At 54.1% G+C, this 20,736-nt stretch overlaps 2 protein-coding genes across 6 annotated transcripts in view; one reads left to right on the forward strand and one right to left on the reverse strand.

The window, feature by feature from the left end:
• The window catches only part of SH3RF2 (SH3 domain containing ring finger 2), a 122,102-nt gene extending 104,682 nt beyond the window's left edge, over window positions 1–17,420 (forward strand). For 2 of the 5 annotated variants that reach the window (XM_021084960.2, XM_085014921.1), the window contains 5 exons: window positions 664–755; window positions 2,003–2,173; window positions 8,903–9,135; window positions 12,531–12,886; window positions 15,507–17,420. In XM_021084960.2, coding sequence (XP_020940619.2) covers window positions 664–755; window positions 2,003–2,173; window positions 8,903–9,135; window positions 12,531–12,886; window positions 15,507–15,782 — 1,128 coding nt within the window. In that variant the 3' untranslated portion in view covers window positions 15,783–17,420. Of the gene's footprint in view, window positions 1–663; window positions 756–2,002; window positions 3,649–5,121; window positions 5,199–8,902; window positions 9,136–12,530; window positions 12,887–15,506 lie in introns of those variants that run through there. The other 3 variants (XR_014838979.1, XR_014838980.1, XR_014838981.1) reach the window with 2 other exon arrangements.
• The window catches only part of GRXCR2 (glutaredoxin and cysteine rich domain containing 2), a 200,013-nt gene extending 180,357 nt beyond the window's left edge, over window positions 1–19,656 (reverse strand). The window contains exon 1 of the mRNA XM_003124061.7: window positions 19,264–19,656. The gene's annotated coding sequence lies outside the window, so the exon portion shown is untranslated. The remainder of the gene's footprint in view (window positions 1–19,263) is intronic.
• Between the last annotated feature and the right edge of the window lie 1,080 nt (window positions 19,657–20,736).

Here is a 20,736-nt window from a genome sequence, read left to right on the forward strand (position 1 = left end):
ACAGGCAGCTTCCAGATGCCTTAACACTGTTGCTGCCTAGCTCATCCTGGTAAAGTGAAAAGGATGCAGAATCACCTTCCTTAAGTCACTGGATAAACTGGTGGGTGGCTGGGTGTGTCTGTGTGGGTACTAGCATTAGTAAGAGTGTGGGTGCAGGACCTAGACTTCCTGGTTTTAAATTTTGTTTCATTCCAGCATTCTAGTTGGGTGACTTTTCCTTCCCTCAGCTTCTCACCCAAAAATGGGGATGACGGTAGTACCTTTAATAAAGATTAAATGATCTGACACTTATAAAGCATTTAAAACTGCCTGGTGAGTGTTAAATTCTAGAAGTGAGGGGTGTGCCTTGAGAGGTGGGCAGGCGGGGGCATGGAGAACCGATCGAAGAGCCTGGCCGGGCTCTGTTGACTGCTAACTCAGAGGGTCTTCCTCCTGTGCCCTGTCTGAGCAGTCTTTTGGAATGTGACCCTGACATGCCACCCCAGCAGACCATAAACCAATCCACACCCACCCTGCTCTGCCCGCAGCCACAAACCACAGAGAAGACATGCTGGGTGGTGCCGGGTATGGCTCCCGGTTTTCAGGTGCGTCAGGCTACAGCAGCTCTGCTGTGGGCTCGGCTTGCGGCATTCACTACTCTGCTTGGCTTTTCTGTCTGTGCAGGTCAGCACGTACCACCCTGCCCCTGCCTCTCCAGGACATTCCACGGCCATCGTCAGTCTGCCCAGCTCCCAGCAACACCTCTCAGCTAACATGTGAGTCAAAAGCCCCACCTTGGGTCCTGGCACAGAGAGGTCGTCTTCGCCATCCCTCTGCCTCAGGCATCCGCCATCCCCATCCAGCTCATCCGAAAGATCAGCAGCTCCCCTTCCTTTACACCCTCCGGAGGAAACACGGTGAAAAACACAGCCCAGTAAACCACATCGCCCTGGCTTATTAGTGTACAAATGTACAGAGTATCCAGAAACACTGCAGGGAGGTTGGGTACTGAGCAAGTTCTGCTGTTTTCCTTTAGAATCACAGTGCTAGGGCATCAAGAGATGTTGCTGCAGCAATCAGAGGATAATCAATCTAGCATTTTAGAGGGAAAAGGAAGCCCGCAGATGCGAACACTCTCCTAGCCCCTTTGAGAAAACCTTTCCGTGTCTCACTTTAGAAAGTCCTTAGCGAGTAGAAGGACTTTCTAAATCTGGCCCGTGGCCATACCCTGGTCATTCTGAACCTGGCAAGCCTAAGTGGGTTATTTTTAGTGCCTTTTAGTCTGGCAGTTCTTCCCCTCCCACAGCCTCGCTATTCTGCAGGGTCTTCGCCCCCACCTGCACGTTACTGCCCAACCCCTGCGTGGACCTCAGAGTGGAAAGTCACTGCTCTGACCCCAGAACCTTTCTACCACGTTTCAAGCCCATCCGGCTGCATCCCGCCACACAGCCAGCCTTCCGCTGTGTGCCAGAAAGCTGAAATGAACCCCCGCCTCCCCCTTCCCGATGTCCGCCTCCATCCTACCTTACACTACTCCTCAGGCCATTCCTGGGGACATGTGCAAAACCTCCGGAAAGGAGTGGATCAAAGGGGCTTTGACCTGATGGCTGTGACCGTTTTCTCGGGTGATGCTCTAGGTGGCGTGAAAAGGATCCTAGGGAGAACCATCACTTCCAGGTTTGAGACCCAGCCCTGCCACTAAGTCCTGGTCACCAACTCCCTCCCCTGTGCTAGGCCATTTCCCGCATCCTCGAAATGCTGATGTGACTGAAATGAGTGACTTGGGGCACTGTGGGGCACTCTACGGAAGGGCGGGGAGACGCAGGGGGCAGGGGTCTGGGTCCCTCCGCTGCTACTTGAGCCCGCTTCTACCACTCTCACCTGCCCCGCATACTGAGATTTCAATTCTTAAAGGGTTGTTCCAGCTCACCACTGCGTTTCCGTCTCCCTCTCCCCTTTGCCAGCTCCCCGCCCTCCGCTAAGCCCTCCCCCTGTCCCTTGACCAGTTCCCTTGTCCCCCCAGGTTTATAGCCCTGCACCCCTACTCAGCCCATGGACCCGAGGAGCTGGACCTGCAGAAGGGAGAAGGCGTCAGGGTCCTGGGGAGATACCAGGACGGCTGGCTCAGGGGCGTCTCCTTGGTGACTGGGCGAGTCGGCATCTTCCCCAACAACTACGTCATCCCCATTTTCAGGTGCGTCCTCCCCCAACTCAGGCATCAGAGGTTGGGTCACCTGGGCCGGGGGCCATCTGTGGGCTGAATCGCTGAAGGGCTCAACAAAGGCCCTTTCAGAGTGTGGGCTGAGAAATGGCTTTTCACTCTGGTGCCCTCCTAACAATTTTAAAAGAGAAAGGGCCAAAATCATTATCTTTTAAATAGCTCTTCACATTTCGAAGTGCGTTTGCATCTCTGAACTCACTGGCTGTGCTCAAGGATCCTGGGAGGCAGATGCTGTTCTGCAGATGAGGAAGTGATATACAGAGGGAACCCACCTGCCTAAGAACTAGATTCAGGTCTTGTAGGTACATACGCCCCAAGTCGCACTTCACGCCCTGCCCCGGACGCTCCACAACCACGCACAACGGGAAAAGCGCAGGGATCCCATGGGTGACCTTGGAGCACCTGAGGAATTCCCCAGAATTCATCAGGCAGGGTTTTCAGCAGAGTTTTGGTGACTCAGCCGTCCACACCCCAGGCCACATGATCTTTGCCCTGCAGGTCTTCTTCCCCAAAAGCTTTCCCAGCTCTTTCTTCCTCTGGCTCACTTATCAGTGTCCCTGGCCTACAGTTTGTCCAGCCACCTCGTATGACCACAAATGCACACAGACCCAAAACCATCCATGACGCCTCCTCCTGCCCACCCCCTGCCCCCGTAAGCCCAGGCAGAGCCCGTCACAGGACAGCAATGCCATCACCACACATATACACTGCCTCTGTGACATACCAGAGATTCACACCTCCAAAGAAAGTGGTGACCCCATCGTACTCTACAGGGACCAGACCTGGAGTCATGTCCGGCCAGTCTGGGGGACCTTCCTGTAGGGCACTGTGTCTGGAGGAGGGTGGCAGTGCTGAACGGACTCCAACTCCATGTCCAGAGAAACACGAAAGCAACTAGGGTTGTTTGAGCTGTGCAAGACAAGGGTCAGAGGGACCGTGGCAGGCTGTGTAGACCAGGAAGTAGATCTGCTCCATGGGGAAGCAGTAAACCAGTGGATACAACTTGGCAGATTCGGGTTCCAAAGACTCTACTCCCTGACCCTTGGGTTTTTCCCATCAGGCTGGCTCCAGATGGTAGATGCCCGTTCTGCAAAGAGTACAGGCAGAGGGTGGGTCCCAGCGATCCAGGCAAAAAGATTTCCTCACCTGACAGCAAGGTGAACCAGGAGACCACACTTCCTTTCTCAGGGGGAGGTTCTTGATCTTTGTTCGAAAGCTGCAAAACCTCCAAAGGCAAACTAAGGATGCCTCTACCTGATTCATTTATTAACTTTTTTTTTTCTTTTTTAGGGCCACACCTGTGGCATATGGAGGTTCCCAGGCTAGGGGTCAAATCGGAGCTACAGCTGCCAGCCTAGACCACAGCCACAGCCACGCCAGATCCAAGCCGCATCTGAGACCTACACCGCAGCTCATGGCAATGCCAGATCCTTAACCCACTGAGCGAGGCCAGGGGTCCAACCTACCACCTCATGGTTCCTAGTTGGATTCATTTCCGCTGTGCCACAGCGGGAACTCCATGAATAAATACTGATTGAGTGCTGTATGTCAGGCACCTTTCTAGACACTGGAGAAACACCAGTGAATAAAATACACAAAATCCCTGCCCCCTGGAGCTTACGTCCTGGGGGGAGAGACAGCCAGTAAACAAGGCCAAGGAGGAGGACACGTGGTGTGCTAAAGATAAGGTTTCAGAAGATGGAGTAAGTCAGGACGGGGGGACAGAACTGTCAAGGGGTGATTACAACATGAACAAGTTGATCAAGGATCCTTACTGAGCACAAAGAAGGCAATGAGGGAGGTGTGTTCCAGGCCCAAGGAATACACCTCCCAGTACAGAACGCAGGCCCTGGGGTAGGACTCCGCCTACAGGAAGGCCAACAGGACTGGACTGCGGATGTGAGAGGGAGGCCGGTGGTGGGTGAGGTCGGGCTGGTGACAGGGAACCAGGTCGCAGTGAGGAGGCATTTGGCTTTCCTTGTATTATAGGGCTTTGAGCACAACAGTGACTTGACCTAACTTGTCTTCGGAATCCTCTAGAGGTGGGTGGCCAGTAAACGGTAGACGGGAGAGTGGAAGCAGAGAGACTAGCAGTGATACGGTCGTCACTGGAGGCGGGGGGGTGATGGTGAAACGAACCAAGTCCTGAGCCCCGGAGGTCGGGAGCAGGGGTCAGGTGCTGGGTATACGCCAAGGTCAAGACCACAGGCTTTTCTGATCAATCGGATGTGGGTGTCAAAGAGGAGAGGGTTCGAGGTGAGTCCGTGGGGTGTTTCTGCCCTGAGAAACTGCAAGAGAGATAGATGCCTTTTGCTGAGTTGGGGCTGAAAACCGAAGGAGGAGCAAACAGGTGTTGAGATGCTGGGAGGAACCAACAGCTCGGTTTCTAGCCGACCAACCCTGGGCTGCCTGTTACGGATCCTAGCAAAGACCGCGGTAAAGAGGTGAGGACACGAGTCTAGCATTGAAGAAAGAGTCCAGGCTTGAGATGGTATTTAAAGCCCTAAGCCCAGGTGAGGTCATCGTGGTAGGATCTGTTGTGTCGGAGACAATGACAGTGATCCGGAAGCTCAGTGCCTCGAGCAATGAGGGGGGGAGGCTGGTAAGGAGATGATGCCCACAGCCCTGCAGGGTGGTGGCTGGCGGGGTCTGAGCACGTGAGGCCAGGCTGGGAAGTACTGAGGAGGCGACAGTGAAGGGCAGGGAGGACCCTGCCCGAACCATGAACAGTCCCTTCCACGGACTCTGTCATCCACTCTCCAGGGCCCAGCGCTGCTATGGGGGCATTTGCTTATGCATCGGGCCTTATCCCAAAGTCCTAGTTACTCCATGAAGGGACCCTGAGAGGAGTTCCTGCAGTGGCACAACAGGGTTGATGGCTTCTCTGCAGCGCCAGGATGTAGGTTGGATCCCTGGCTCAGCACAGTGGGTTAAAGGATCCAGCGTTGCAACTGCAGCTCAGATTTGATCCCTGGCCCAAGAACTCCAAAAAAAAAAAGAACCATTAGCAAAAGAGCGACTGTACAATTTATCGTCCAAACTAGGACACTTCAGGGATGAAGGAGGAACACTCTTATTGCACCAGGAGAGCAGGTGTAAACAGACGGTCCTGGGAAAACCGGACATAAGGCCCCCCTAACTAGAACCCCATTCCAGTGTAACGGGGATCCTAGAGTCCAGCTTCCCTCTCTCTTTCTTGGCTTTTCTCTGAGGGAGGTCTGCTGAGTTCTTGGCCAAGTCATGAGCATCTAGACTCACCCACTCCGAGAGGGCCGTTGTGTCAGGCAGTGCATGGAGTTTCAGCATCCTAGGCGGCTACTGAATCCATCCCCCCACCCCACCCCAGCTCATAGAATCCTGAATATCTGCCTGCCTTGGGATGCTGCTTAGGCTGATGGGTGCTTCTGCTTCTGGGAGTCAGCATTTCCAAGAAGGAAAGTCCCTACCAGAGTGAGGTGTCCTGAGGGCTCTCAGGTGATGGCGCATCAGTGCCTTCCGTGTATGTTTTCCTTGACGGCCTCCCAGGACACAGAAATTCCCATCCCCACTAATCCTGGCCAGAGGTGAGACGCGCAGTTTGCCCATCAGGGTCAGCTCACCCTTGTTCTTAATAACCCTTCCCACTGTGGGAGGTTTAGTTCCTGTCACTTCTCGGGGCTGAATGATGCGGCCTTTGGCAGCTCAGAGTCTACTCCCCTTAGCAGGTTGCGTTAGGACTCAGTGGGTTGGACCACGTGCACGAGGCCCTGTTCTGCTCTTTGGTTCTGTGTGAGAGGTTTCCCCCATTTGGTTGTCTCTTTGCAGCGATGGCTCTGCACTGCCACTGGCCCCCTCTGTGTACAAAGCTGCCTTTAATAAAACAGCCAGACCTCCAAGGTAGGAGGTGCCCTCTGAGCATTTGAACCGTTGCTCTTATTAGCATCATCTCCTGATGACCTGAGCCAGCCAATGCGTGGGCATCAATTAGAGCCCAGAGATGACCAAAATGCCAGGGTTTCAATTTATGACTCAGCAAGTGAGCCTTTTAATCCCCAAGAGGGGAAAGCCTGCTCCACTGTGCAGAGCTGCAGCTGCCCTTGACGGTGACGCCAGCCTGTCCAGCTGCGCTGACCACAGCTAGGCCTCGGCCACCACGACCTAGTTCCCAGATCCCAGAGGCACCCCTGGCTCAGGTGGTCCCCGACACCTGTCGCCTCTTCATCCAAGCCCTTCGTAACAGCACCTACATCCTTTTGGGCTTCCTCCTCCACGAAATCTCGGTGGAGGCCAGAGTTCCTTCCCTTTTCAGAGCCTGCATAAACCAACTCCCCCCCACCGCCTCCTCCAGGAGGAGGGACAAGCTCAGCCTCTTGGGAGCAAGGAAGGAACTCGGGAGGAAAGAATGTGGGCAGCGAGGAGGACCCTTCATGGCAAGAGCTCAAGCAGCAGCAGCTCATCAGACTCCTCCTGCCTCCGATTCCTGCCACCCAGCTCTCGGCAGCCTCCTCAGATCCTGTTTCCAAGCTCCTTCCGCTCGCTCCTGTCCTCCCGATAAGTGCCCTTCTGCCCAATAAGCCAGAACAGTCCCCTTTTATGCAACTTTCACTGGACACATGGGCCATCCTGGTGCCTAAGGGGTGACAAAAGCAACATGTGGGCCCTACTTGTGTTCCTTTAACTTTTGACACAGAAGCATGCAAACATGATCACAGTCCAAGCTTTGGTCTTACCTGGGGGTTACTGCCAGCCCCGAGCCAGGCAGGGCTGCTGAGCTGAATGCCCCTCTGCAAATATGGGGCAAGGGCTTAAGGGCTCGTATTGCAGTCAGAAAAGGGGCTGCAGGGACCGGCACGTTCACAGCAGAGCAGGGGAGCACATCAAAGGCAACAGGCACACCTCCCACTCAAACCCAGCCCGTCTTCAGTCGCTCCATCTGGAAAACAGGGACCCTGATGTCTCCAGGTCTGGGTCGTCGTGGAGATGAATGAACAAACGTTATCAGAGCCATGAGGTCAGAAACACGGGCTCGGTGAGTGCTGAGCTTTCTGCCAAAAGACATAGAGGGACTCAGTGGTGGCTGGGGGACTTGAGATTGAGGAGTCTGGGGAATCTGGCCTCATGCTGGGCTCAGAAAAATGAGGTTGTGCCTCAGTCTGTAAACACCTGTCCAAAGAAAAGACTGGTGGAATAAGGCTGCTGAGGGCTGAACTGACTGTATTTTGTCCTCGCTGCTGCTGCTGCTGGCAGCAATTTTGGAACCTGTCTGTCCTGCTGCCGGTCCATTTTGCATCATCCAGCGCTGGGAGGCCTTTGTTCAAAATGAGGGCAGATTCAGACTCCGCCAGGTCAGGGCTGGGGGAGTTTTCATTCCAGCCGGCCCTCATTTCCAGAAAGCCGTCTGAGCTCTCACGGGGGGACAGCTCACTCCACCTCACTGACTGCACCTCGAGGGCCCAGGGGTAGGTGGAAGGGTCCCCTCCCTGCAAGCATTGGTTCCTGGCCCATTTGACCACATACGCTTCCTGGGCATGTGGCCGCAGTAAATGCTTTCCCATCTTAGACAACACGGGCTGGCTTAAATGCAACTGCGTGCACTTTTTGAAGCTGAAGGAGAGAAAAGGAGCCATCAGGGGAAATTACCTCAAGAGAGATGTGGAGGGACAGATGGGTAGGGAACCACGTCGAAGGGCATGACTGGACCGGGGCCTGGCTGAACTGGTGTTTCCTGGTGTATCAGCAGAGGTTAATTACTCAACAGAGTGGCAAGGTGACTTTCGGACGACTCAGTAGAGGCCGTGATGCTGGGGCGGGTAAAAGAGCAAGAAGGGCAGGTAACTCCCCAGGGGGTTCGGAGAGGTGCGGGCTAGAAGCAACGGCCAAGAGATTGCAGTTTTACGGCATTTCATTACTGTTCTTAAAAATCAGAGCCTACATCCAAAGAATTAGGGTTTGAGGGAGGCATATGTGGAGCCTACCAGCCACTTCAGTTTGTTTATTTCAGGCAGGATGCCAGGATTTCCCTGCTACCAAATGATGAGAGCTCCAGCTAGCCAGAAGGCAGTGTGGTGCAGGGCTAAGAGCACAGGTGACACAGCTCAGGGGCAGAGCCGAGGGCCGGCCTGGACCAGGGTCCAAATCTCGGGTCTATTAATTGCTTGGGCAAATACCTATAAATCTCTATTTATTTTACTCTACAAAGCAGTAGTCCTGAAAGGCCTCACTTCAGAAGCCTGTGGTGAAGCACCCATGAGATAACGTGGGCAAAGACCTTGGCCAGTGCCGGGCACACAGTAAATGCTCAACATGCATGAGCCACCACGACCGGCTTCGGTGCTAAAAGCATCAGGCACCCATGCAAGGAACATTTCTTAATAAACAATATAAGCAGAGCACTGAGCATCTAAGTTAAGTCATAACATCTCTGCCTGCAAAACGTTCAGAATCTATTGGAAGAGTCACTGAACAAATGAGAGAGTGAGACGAGACTCGAGCCCTCTGGTCCTCCCGGCCTCAGGGGGAGACCCTCTCCCCGCCCTCAGCGTGCCCACACGGTCATCAAGGCACGAAGGTGAGGCCTCTGCAGAGAGTGTGTTCAGGCAGGAAGAGGCAGAGGAGAGGCCCCCCTGTGGTCCACATGGGAGCGGATCGTTTTTTAAAACAGGACTCTTGACTGAACGTTTCCTTTGTCTGTTTCTTCTCCTTCAAAAACATGCACACAACCAGAAAGACGTCCAGCTTCCCGGATGCCCGGGGCCCTGGTCTCTGCACCGCTTGGACATTATCCACCTCCTCCGTGTCTTCCCAAGGCAGCATTTCAGAAGGTGACCCCCGGCAGGGCCGTGCCTTCAAGTCCGTCTTCGTGCCCACGGCCATCGTCAGCCCCGTGCGGAGCCCGGCCGGCCTGGGGGCTGCAGGGCAGGGCTCCCTCCGCAAAGCCCGAGGCAGCATCAGGAAGAGTAAGTGGCGGCAGAGGGTCTGCGCCTGGAGCGCAGGGACAGGGAACTGACTTCGGGGAAACAGACCGAGTTTTCTCAAAGCAAGGACCGTGGCTTTAGAACAGGCCTCCGGGAAGGCTGCTTTGCAGTCCCAAATACTGAGGTGTTTTACTGGATGAAGCCAGGCCGGCTCAAGGTCACTGCCCTTAGTTCCTTCCTACACGCGTGCGCTGATGGGCTGGGCTGATACCAGCCCTGAGGGCCAACATGTAATTAGATCATGGCCAAGGTGGGGCGTTCCCACCTTGGTGGTGGCTCAGAGGTAAGGAACCTGACTGGTATCCCTGAGGAGGCAGGTTCAATCCCCAGCCTCGCTCAGTGGATTAAGGATCCGGCGTTGTGTGAGCTGTGACGTGGGTTGCAGAGGCGGCTCGGATCTGGCGTGGCTGTGGCTGTGGCGTAGGCCGGCAGCTACAGCTCTGATTGAACCCCTAGCCTGGGACCCTCCATAGGCTGCGGGTGCAGCCCTGAAGAACATGGCCAAGGTGGGTGCTGACTCTTAAGACAGAACCACCAAAGTGCTTAGTGGATGGGTGCTTCTCAAACGGTGCTCCACGGAACCCCAGGGGGCTGCCAAGAGGGAAACAAGGGAAGGATACAGGGGAGGAGGAAAGAGTTGTCCATGCTAAGAGCCCCAGAATCCCACTTTATGTAGCTAACACAGGCACAGGGGAAAAATATTGCACCACACAAAAGCACCTTATACAGTGCAAATGCCTCCTGCACAGCCTTCGCCTCCAACGCCAAGTTCTCATCCATGTACATACACGCTGCTCTGCTCCACAGTTTTATCCTTGCAGAACGTCCCTGCTGCACACATGACAACTACATACCTGGCTCTCCTTCATCTTGAAAGCCACGCTCCCATCTCCTCATGCATTCCTGAGACTTCATTTGCAGGGGTTCTAGAAAGGGTCTGAAAGCCCTTGCTCTACAGAACATCAAGCTTCTATATTCATCCGTCTCTCCAGAGGAAGACAGTCAGCCAAGCAAAGTCCATTTGTTTCATAGCCCCTGACTGACAGTGGGCTCTGCAGTCTCTCCTGCTATCTTAAAAAAACGATTAAAGGCAAAAATGCAACACTGGTCAGAGCAAAAGAGCCAGAGATGGAACACTATGCCACACAGGAAAATGCCCCAAGAAAATGAAAGCAAAGGTCTTCGCTCCCCCCTTTCTCAGGGCTTTCCCATCACCTGCTTGACCACCAGTCTCACCACTCTGGCCTCTTTGATTCCAGCCAACTGTGCCTCTGCCCAGCACCATCTGGTATTGCCCTCCACCTTTGCTCCCAACGCACACACACATGCGTGCACACACACACACACGCACGCATGTGCATACACACCCACACACACACGCACAGAGTAACCCACCACAACAGCCTCAGGCACGTGACTGACCTCTCAGTCTTCCGTTTTCTCACTTGCCAAATGGAAATTAATACTGTGCCCACCTCATCAGAGATTCTGTATGGGTTTAATAAGATAATCCACTGATGGCACAGTGCCTGGCACATAACAAGCCCTCAAGACATGTTGGCTATTTCTATAGTATTAGTATCTTATCAGCATCATCCCTGCTACTACAACTAAGCAGATAGCGACTGGTCCATCTAGAACATGACTTCACTCTGTGCTGCAAGGTTCGCTTGCGGTCTAGACGACGCAGGAAGGCTAAGAAAAACATCCCCTTGGCAGGGCCAAACTCCCTTTCAGACACCCCTCTCTTCCTTTGCATAGATCTTGATTGGCTTAGATTTTTGACCCCAAGCACATGTAATAAGAAAGGCTTAAATCTCCTGGGAATTAGGAACCAACAAGAGCAATAGATAAGGCAGTAAACTGATGTTTCACCCATTTCCGGGATCCTACGGACAGGACTGGCCAGTGCAGCTTTGAGTCTCTCAGGCCCCAGAGGCATTTTCTCTCTCCCTTTTCCCAGGGTGAGGCTGGTCAAGCTATTCATCTCCCCAAAGTGGAGAGAAATGACAGACAATTGACCGTCTGCACTTCACAGGGCCATCAGTGGAAAAATAAATGTCGACACTGAAAGGTCAGACCTGCGGCGTTGGCGGGGGCTGGCTGGCGGCCGCTGAGGACACCCGCAGTGCCAGTGAGCATCTGCTCTCAGGTTCACCCTCGGCCTGCCCAAGAGTCACGGCACAGATACTGCGCCGGACCCAAATGCCTTTGCTCCAAACACGTGACCTTCGAGAGTCACGAAGGTCTCATATCCCTGCTGGACATCAGCTGTGGCTCTGGATGCAGGAGACCCTTATAGAGAAGGGGCCCTAACACTGCTCAGGGCGTCTCCCCCACTGACCCCCCCCCCAGTGATTCCCCAGGTCACCCACACGACATGTGCTCAAAGGAGGGGCTCACCTGTCTTCCAGAGGATTTAAGGGGAAGGGATGGCTTCCTTTTATTTTGATGGAGGACCCTCTCCGTTTAAGAAAAAAGTGCAGGGAGGGGGCACGACCAAACTCCTGGACCCTGCATTTTTAGTTTGCCCTCCTTTACCCCCAAAACCGATTGTGCACAAACATGGGGCATTTATTATGTTCCGGGCTCTATCCTAACACTTGGCACACATCAGAAAATGCAGTCCTCACCCTGGCCTCCGAGGTCCTGCTACCAGCTCCCGTTGAGAAGGAGGGACGAGACGCGGGGAGGTGACTGGCTGGTCCCCAGCCCCCGGGGAGGAGGTCTGACTCCAGAGCCGGTGTCACGGGGCCTCACACCGCTCATCCACTCACGGCCCTAACTCTTCACTAACCTTTCCCGGTTAGCTTCAGGTTGCTGTCCCGCTAGCCCAGAGCGTGCGCGCACACACACACACACGCTCTCTCTCTCTCTCTCTCTTCTAAATCCCAGCCACCCTGCTTCCCTGCAGACCTGCCCAAAAGCACAAGTCCCTACACCACAAGCCTAAAGCTTCTGTCGGAATTGTCATCAAGCGGCGGTCAGAGTCCCCTCCCCGCTCTGCTGGCCTCTCTCCCTCCCGCTCACATCTCAGCTGTCTTTCTCTTGTGTTTGAGGGCAGTCTTCATTTTCCACCTTCAAGGCCTGGGGGTGGGGAGAGTGAGTGAGTGTGTGTGTGAAGGCAAACAGAGGTGATATACCTTCTGACACACACACCTCCCCCCCAGCATTCACCCAGCCAGTCATCTGCTGCCAGCATCAGCAACCAGCACTAAAAAAAGACCAAGGTCACCTTTGAGAGACCCTGGGAGAATGTGGGCACAGTGGAATTGGGAAAGCACTGCACTATTCTGGGCTATCAGGACTCACTGCCTCCCCAGCCCCCACCTGCTGCCATCAGCCACCACTGACACCTTCACTCTGTCATTCCCCAGATGGATCCCTGCAGAGACCCTGCCAGGCGGGGCCCCCCACCCTCGTGGTGGGCTCCCTCAGACGCAGCCCCACCATGGTCGTCCGGCCCCAGCAGTTCCCGTTCTACCAGCCACAGGGGGTCCCCTGCGCAGCCTCAGTGGCAGAGACAGGACCCAAGCCCACTCCTGCTGGGGAGCCTTCCGCCCTCGCTGGCACCAGCAGGGGCGGCGACACCAGGATCCACTCTGCAGCCAGCTCTCTCATCATGGAAGGCAAAGAAATCCCCATCAAGAGTGAGCCTCTGCCAAAACCACCTGCATCCGCCCCGCCCTCGATCCTGGTGAAACCAGAAAACTCAAGAAATGGCAGTGAAAAGGTAGGAGGAGATGACGGGAGAGGGGCTGGTTCTTTAGACCCCCCCAGAAAAACGGCAGAGTTCCCGCTCCTAAGGTTTGAGGGGGCAGGGGATCAAAATCACAGCCTCAAAAGAAGCCTCACCACCCCCCACATCCTGACACCACCCCCGCCCTCCCTAGACGTGGGCCTTTCTGCTCCCAGAATACTTTATACATCCTTCCTTCAAGGCCCAGAGGTGATGTGGAAAAAAAACACATGGCCTTGGCATCAGACACAATCTTGATTTGAATTCCAGCTCTGCTGCTTGCTAGCTGGTGACTCTGGTTAAAACACTTCACCTTTTGGAGACTCTTTTGCCTAATCTGCAAAATGGTGTGACGAAGACCAAGAGCAAGGAATTCCCTGGGGGTCCAGCGGTTAGGACTGGGCACTCTCACTGCGGCTGCCCGGGTCCAGTCTCTGGTCTGGGAACTGAGATCCCATAACCAGCCGCAACATGTTGGGGGGAGGAAGGAAGGAAGGGAGGGAGGGAAGGAGGGAGAGAGAAAAGGAATAGCACCATGGGACTGGAGTAGAAATTCAGTGAGCCTTGAACTTGGTACATAACTAGAGAAGAGGCGGCTGAGACACTGGGGATCTAAGTGACACATCAAGGGCACACTGAGCTGTAGGACACCGGGGATCTAAGTGACACATCAAGGGCACACTGAGCTGTAGGCACTCCAGCACCTGTCCCTGAGCCTTTGGGGTTCTAGGGCTTTTCCCACTAGAAAACATAAAAGGTTCTGTTAAAGTGGTATATTTCCAACAATATCCTTGAGGCAGGCAGGATGGTGGGATGGAGGAGGTGACATTAGGAACATTAGGTGACGTATCTGTTAGTTTCCTGAACATCACACTGTCCCCATCCCTCGCTCCCCTCCAAATGGAAAGATGATGGCGTTTCCTCCTCTTTGGGACGCATTCACGGAACGCGGACAACCAAGGAGCCGCTGAGCTTGCTGAGAAGTTCCCGTGAAGTCCTCACTGACTTCTGACAACAGCCTCCTGAACTGGCTGTTCATACTACTGTCACTCTGTTTAAAAATGAGGGCAAGAAGGCTCGGGGAGTTCAGGAACATTACCCAGAGGCGCGCAGCCGACGCACGAGTGTCTAGAGCAGCATCCAGATCCGATCCCAAAACGCAAGCTCCTACGGCTGAGCTATATAAGCTTGCAGGGAAAGGCATTGGGAAGAAGTTAATGTTCACGGATTTAAACGTTGAGAGTTCTTGTTCTGAATGACCATGTTCAAATAATTCAAAGGTTTCCAGGCCCCGCCTGGCCATTACCCCGAGCCATCAGATTCAGCCCTCAAGCTGTGTTTAGTAAGTGCCCAGACCTCTGCTAGATATGCTGAGAGTCAAAAGCATGAAGAAACCTGGCTTCTCAGTGGGGGACACGAGCATCGAATTTCATAGAAAAATGACATCCTTTCTAAGCAGTAGCGCACAATGCTTTATTAAGTCCCAAGACAGAGAATGGCTAAAGCAAATACCTACTGATACCAGACAGATACATAAGAGGCCAGGAAAGAAGAGAGAAGAAGGGTGTGCAAACAGAAGACTGTGCCTCCCCCACAAGCGGGCTGCTCATCAGGTCCAGCCGGTTGTTGCCAGAACGGGGCACAGCCCCAGTGTGCCAGGGGGACATGTCTTAAGGGACATGTGAAATCCTGATTATAAATTTATATGCAGAGCTCCCCTCATGGCTCAGTGGAAACGAATCTGACTAGCACCCATGAGGATGCAGGTTCAATCCCTGGCCTCACTCCCTGGGTTAAGGATCTAGCATTGCCACGAGCTGTGGCGTAGCTCACAGACATGGCTCAGATCCCGTGTTGCTATGGCTGTGGTGTAAGCTGGCAGCTATGGCTCCAATTCGACCCCTCGCTTGGGAATCTCCATATGCTGTGGGTGCAGCCCTAAAAGAAAAAGACCAAAAAAAATTTATATGCAATCTCCCAGTTTTTATGTATTGGCAACTGAAACTCTCAAACATCCTGCAGACTAAACTCAGTCAGCAGGTGTCCAGTTTACGAACTCTGTTCTGAGGATTTGTAAGGTTTTGGCGGGACCTCTAGATGGAATCAACAGGGAGGCCATGAAAAAGGGGGAGGGAGGCCTCAAGGGCAGGTGCAGAGGAGAGAGGGAGGTGAACTTCTTACACTTTCTCGAAGGGCTCATACGCTCTTGCCCTGGGCGCTATTCTCAGGTAGCTCGTTGTCCACCTTATTTCTTCCACACAATTCCCCGTCATTCTTCAGCTCTGTCTCAAGGGAACACTGCCTGACCAGCCCCATTCCAGTGTCAGCAGCATGCCCCTCTGCATTCCTTTAGCATCTGACACTCTTCCCCCACCAGAGCACTTATTATAATTGTCATTTATCAGGGTGGTTCCGTTCCCTCTTGGACTCTAAGCACCTGACCTTGGGTAGCCGCTCACGGCAGACACACGTATTTGCTGCATGAGCACCTAAACGAGGCAATGCAAGAAGGGACATGCTTAGAGAAGCAGCACAAATTAAATCCTGGGGGTGGGGGGGAAGAGCCCAGGTCTCCCACCTCACCCACGTGCCTCTGCTCTCCTTTCTCGTACAGCAAGTCAAAACCGTGAGGTTTCAGAATTACAGCCCTCCTCCCACCAAACATCACACCTCCCACCCCGGCTCTGGGAAGCCTGAACAGCCGGCCGCGCCCAAGGGGCCCCAGCCTGAAGCAGCCGCCTCGGGCCCAGAGATGACCGTCCTGTTCGCTCACCGAAGCGGCTGCCATTCCGGACAGCAGACAGACCTCCGGAGAAAGTCAGCTTTTAGCAAAACCACGACGCCAGTGCCCACCGCCTCAGCCACGCAGACTGTGTTTCCCAGCAAATGATCTACAGGTGGCTCTTCCCAGACCCCAAAGAGGTGATGTGCGTTTAAATACAGTCTGCCTCCACGGAGGGCGTCCTGCCATTCTTTGGGTACTCGAGCCTGGGTCCTCGTTCTGCCTGTCTTACCTCCGGGAAAGGACAGGTGGGGGCGGGGATCCCTGCCCTGGCTGGGGGATAGGTTGGGTGGTCTTCCAAACACAGTGACTGGAGCAGCAAGGCCAAGGAGTGGGAGCTCACCCCACCCACTGTCCTTCCCCGTGGGGAGCATGCAGCCTCCCATCTCTGTGTTCTGTGCAGAATTTCTAGGACGTCCAAAAGGGGGTCCAGCCAGGGGGTCACAATGATGGGAGTGCTGGCATGGCTTCTCTGACCTCCACATCTTAGAACAGCTTCTGCCATCTTTTGGGGCCTGGCCACTGGTAGCTACCCTACCTCCTTCCCTCCTTGGAGTCATAATCCTGGCTGCCATGGGAGAATTTCTGGGCAGGGTGTGAGACAGATGCTTCGAACATTCCGAGAACCCTCTGAAACCAGCGGGAGTCGGCTTCCCGGCTTTGCTCCCACAAGTCAGAGAGAAAGCTGACTACTGTCATTTTTCAAGCTCCTCCATCTGTTTTTCCATATGTAATCCTACATGACAGAGAAGCAGGAAGCACGTACCTATGAGAGGGTCCTGTGTGGAACTGGGGACAGCTCCTCCATCCCGGCTTATCAGACTTTCCCAGGAAAACTCAGCATGCTTAAACCCCACTTCGTGAGGGGTGTGAGTTTAGAGAGAGATTCTGTTTGCACCGCAGCGTTCTTCACTTTCACTGATTCCTTCTATTTGGGGCAAACTAGCTGTTTCACCAGGTTGCAGGCTAAGGCACCTGTGTCACTGAGAAGATGCCAATTCACAGCTGGGAGGGGGTGCTTGCTAGAGCAAAGTCTGTACAAAGGGATTGGACGATAAAGGAGGAGAAAGAGCGAAAGTGAAAAAATAGGAAGAGAGAGCACAGAGAGGTGATGAGAGAGAAAGATGATTGGGGAACGTGTCAGGGAAGAAGATTAAAGAGCACAAGAGTGGCCTTGACGTTCTTGACAGGTGGGGGAAGAAGGATGGAGTCTATAAATCTAGGGGACCCCACGAAGATGGGGCTGCAACAAGCAGGACCAGCCAGGTAGAGCCCTGTAAACAGGAGTAAAAGGTCTTTCCAGGGAGTCCAGGCCATGCTGTCAGACAAACCATTAATCCTCATTAAACTTAATTGTTGTGATTTAACATTTATTGCATGCCCATCAATGGTGGCACTTTAGTGCATAAATGCCATTTGCTACTAAGCCTGGATGTCATTAAAAAAAAAAAACCCAGCAGATCTAATTAGACCTTCTCCCTGGACAGTCCTTGAAGATCTTGGGATTAAAAACAGGTATCTTTCCCTGGTGGTCTAGTGGTTAGTATTCGGTGCTTTTATCACTGAGGCCCGGGCTCAGTCCCTGTTCTGGGAACTGAATTTCACAACCATCTGCTCTCCGCCATAAGGGAAAAATATCTTCTATTTTTTACATGCCTATCTTTTACATACCAACTACACACTTGGCAAATTGAGCTGTCGAGACTTTTCCAGACCTTAATAAAACAAAACCATGATCCTGCCAAAGAATACTGCGCATGTGTCAGACCTTTGGGGTGAGCCAACGTGGTAACGTGTTCCAGGGGCTCTGTGAGATACAGAACTGTGTCCACTCCACAGAGTCATCAAGCCCAACTCCACGACTCACTGAGCTGAATAAATACTCTGGACGGAGAAACAGAGAAAAGTCACAAGGGCAGGCAGGCATCATGCGATTTGTCAAAATAGGAGCACCCTCACCTCCTTGCCCAAAAAAGCGCTCTCATTGCACTCAGCAATGAGTTATTAATCCGCACCCACACCAGCAGGTGCCTGGCACGCCAGCCAACCAGATGTGGAGCCTGTGCCTCAGCAGCGCAGATCCAGTTCATTTGTAACTGTTGTGGCTTAAAAGCAGGTTGTTGGGTGTCCTGGAGATATGCTTCCAAATGCAACAGAACATTCTTCTCATGGTCCACAATTGCTATAGAGTAACCACTCTGAGAAACGGAATCAACTCCAGAGGCTGGCCACCCCCGTCCAGCCAGCCTCCCAACCCCATACCCAGGATCAGAGTCACTCGCTCCCAAACCAAATTCCATCTCGGTGGTGTCCTAGGAGGATTTGAAAGGGGCAAGGTCAGACTCACTGGCACTCCCACCCTTTATTGCACCAGCACGCTTCAGACGTTTCTATGAGAGGGACACTGCAGTGACGACAGATACATCCTCTCCTAAAGCGTCCACCACAGCCTTATAAGCCAAGTAGAACTGTCCCCACTATAAAGCCGAGGAAACTGAGACTTGAAGGGTAACCACAGACAGAGCCACAGAGAGTTTGATAGCTGTCCACACCCCAAGTTCAAGCTATCTCACTTCATGAGCCCAACTCAGGGCTATGCTGTGTAACCAAGAGACCATCTTTGACTCCAGGCCACTGACCAGACTGCAGGGAGGTGGCAGAGTCCAGTCGTTAGAACTGCAGGCTCTGCTGCACAGACTGGGCCCAAACCCTTATTTACCCCTTGCGAGCTGTGCGGTGCTGAGCAACTTACTTAAATAACCTCTCTGAGCCTCTTCACCTTAAGTAGGAATGATGGTCGTTCCACCCTCTTGGGGCTATTGCGAGGGTTCACCAGGAAAATATTATAACTTGACTGAAGCCATGCTGGCACACAGTGAACACCTGAAAAATGTTGGCGCTGAATGCTTTGGAGGAAGCCGACCTCTGCAATTCCAGGTGAGAGAGTCTAAAACAAGAGCACGCCCAGGGCTATGGCGCTCAGGGAAGACCAGCAGCCGGGTCATGGCGGTGGGAACACGGACTACGCTGAGTCCTGAGAGAGAGTCAAAGGGGTGGGGAAGGGGGCCGGAGCAGGGGAGGAAGCATTTGGCAATGCGTTTAGATGGAGCCACCAAGCCAAGTTATCTTGTACGGAGAGGAATCCACTCCTTGGCGGGACATTCCAGGGATCCCAGGTGGAACTCGGGTACCTCCATCCTGTGAGAGCTCCATCCCCTCACCTAAGACTCAGCATCCCCAGAAAAAGGGCCCTTCCCCTTGAGATCAGACCTGGAGCCTCCGCGCCGAGGAAAGCGGGGGAGGGGGGCACATCTGAGAGGTGCTGGGGGGGCACGACCAACTGGGGACAGAACCGTGTCTACTCCGCAAAGACGCGCAGGGCACCCTGAAGGACAAGGGCTCTGGAAGCAGCACCAAGTTCTCACTCAGAACCTGCCCTCTCGCCTTCTCGGGTGGGACCCCCTCTACCCCCCAGCCCGAGACAGGGCTTCTGAACGGGACAAGTGCAAAGTTTAAAGCAGTGCCCAGCTTGGCCTGGCAAGCTGCAGGAAGGACTGACTGCCTTCGTGGCTCACGACTTCCACCTTACCTTGAAGGTTCCGAAGGTCAGTCCACACCAGGCCTGCGTCCCCAAGGTGCCGCCACTGCCTGGGGGGGCCACGGGGAGGTGGGGGAGGCAGCGGCGTCCCGGCGGCTGCGTCAAGACCTCACTCTTCTTGGCACCGCCCGCCTGCCTGCCTCACTCATGCGCACAACCTGCGCCTGCGCTGGGCAGGGTGCCCTAGAGCGTGGGCTCGACTTGGCCTCTCGGCAGCATCATAAACCCCTTGAAAGTCAGGGCAGGATGCTCTGAGATCAGCTGATCCAGGCAGGAAAGCCTCAGGAGCATCGTGGGCCCCGTAGGGCCCTGCAGGGCGTCGTTCTGTAGCTTTGAGGCGAGGGCTTAGGCATCTGTGTTTTTAACAAGCAACTGAGTGAGTCTGAGGCACATGGAGGAGCAGCATTGGCTCCGCCTTTCTCATATTGGATCGCAGAGCTGACGTTTGGCTCTGCCCGTCAGCAGGAGTAAAAGGCCGCACTGGTTGTCAACATGCTGAAATCATCCTGTACTGAGAGGTGACTAGCAGATGCCCTGGGACCCCCCCCCCCCACAAGACCTCTCCCCAATCCCGCCCCCAGCCCTTCCTCCAGGTGCTTCTCATCACCCTCCCATCCAACAGCTAAAAAAACTCAGGCCGGCTGCAGCTGAAACCCCATAAAGCCCTTCTTCACTCTGATTGGCTAGTGCCTGTGCCAGGCTGCTCATGCAGTATCTTGACTGTTAACCTATGGCACAGAATAAGGCCCAGAGAGGCCCCACAGAAGGTGAGAGCACTGCTGTCAAGCCCAGCACCCTGCGGATGGGCAGTGGCGCGCGACTCACCTGCCTCTTTCAGCTAATGGTTTCATGGGCGTGAGTAATACCCTGTGGCTTCCCAGCTCCTCTGGCCTCATTATGGCAGGAATTTGCCTCGATAGGATGAGCAGGCCTCCAGCTTCTCAGCCGCCTCTGTCCACACAGGCCAGCCCCACCGCCTCTGATTCCCTCCCCGGGGAAGGGAGCAGCTGTGGCAGATGGAATAACGAAGGCCCCTCAAGTCTTTCCAGCTGTGAGCAAGTGCTTAGCAAGCTGGGCTCTGCCAGGGTGGCAGCTGCTGCCGCTGATGCGTCTCTTGCTTACGTCTTGAGCGTCAAGACCCCAGGTCCCCCTTGGGCTAAGCAAAGGGAGTGTTAGCCCTTGCAGAAACCTCTCAGGTGACCGTGGAAAGGTGGTCACTTGGGGACCAAACCAGAGGCGTTAATGCCAGAGCGCCTTGCAGCAGGTCGACAGCACTGAGAACACATTTTGCAAGGACATTTTGCTTGAAATAGAGCAACGTTAAATGATCAAGCCATCTGCCGTTGGCCAGGCCAGAGTGCTATGTCCTGGACCAGAGGAGAAACATCATGTTCCAGAAAGCCCTGCTGCTGATTGACCTACACTTTGACAAATGGAACGCAGCAGAGCTGGGATCAGAGACAA

The sequence above is a fragment of the Sus scrofa genome, chromosome 2 (genome assembly GCF_054392235.1).
Source record: "Sus scrofa isolate SSC_HxYL_T2T_F1_AM1 chromosome 2, Sscrofa_HxYL_maternal_Yorkshire_Landrace_v2.0, whole genome shotgun sequence".
NCBI lineage: Eukaryota > Metazoa > Chordata > Mammalia > Artiodactyla > Suidae > Sus > Sus scrofa.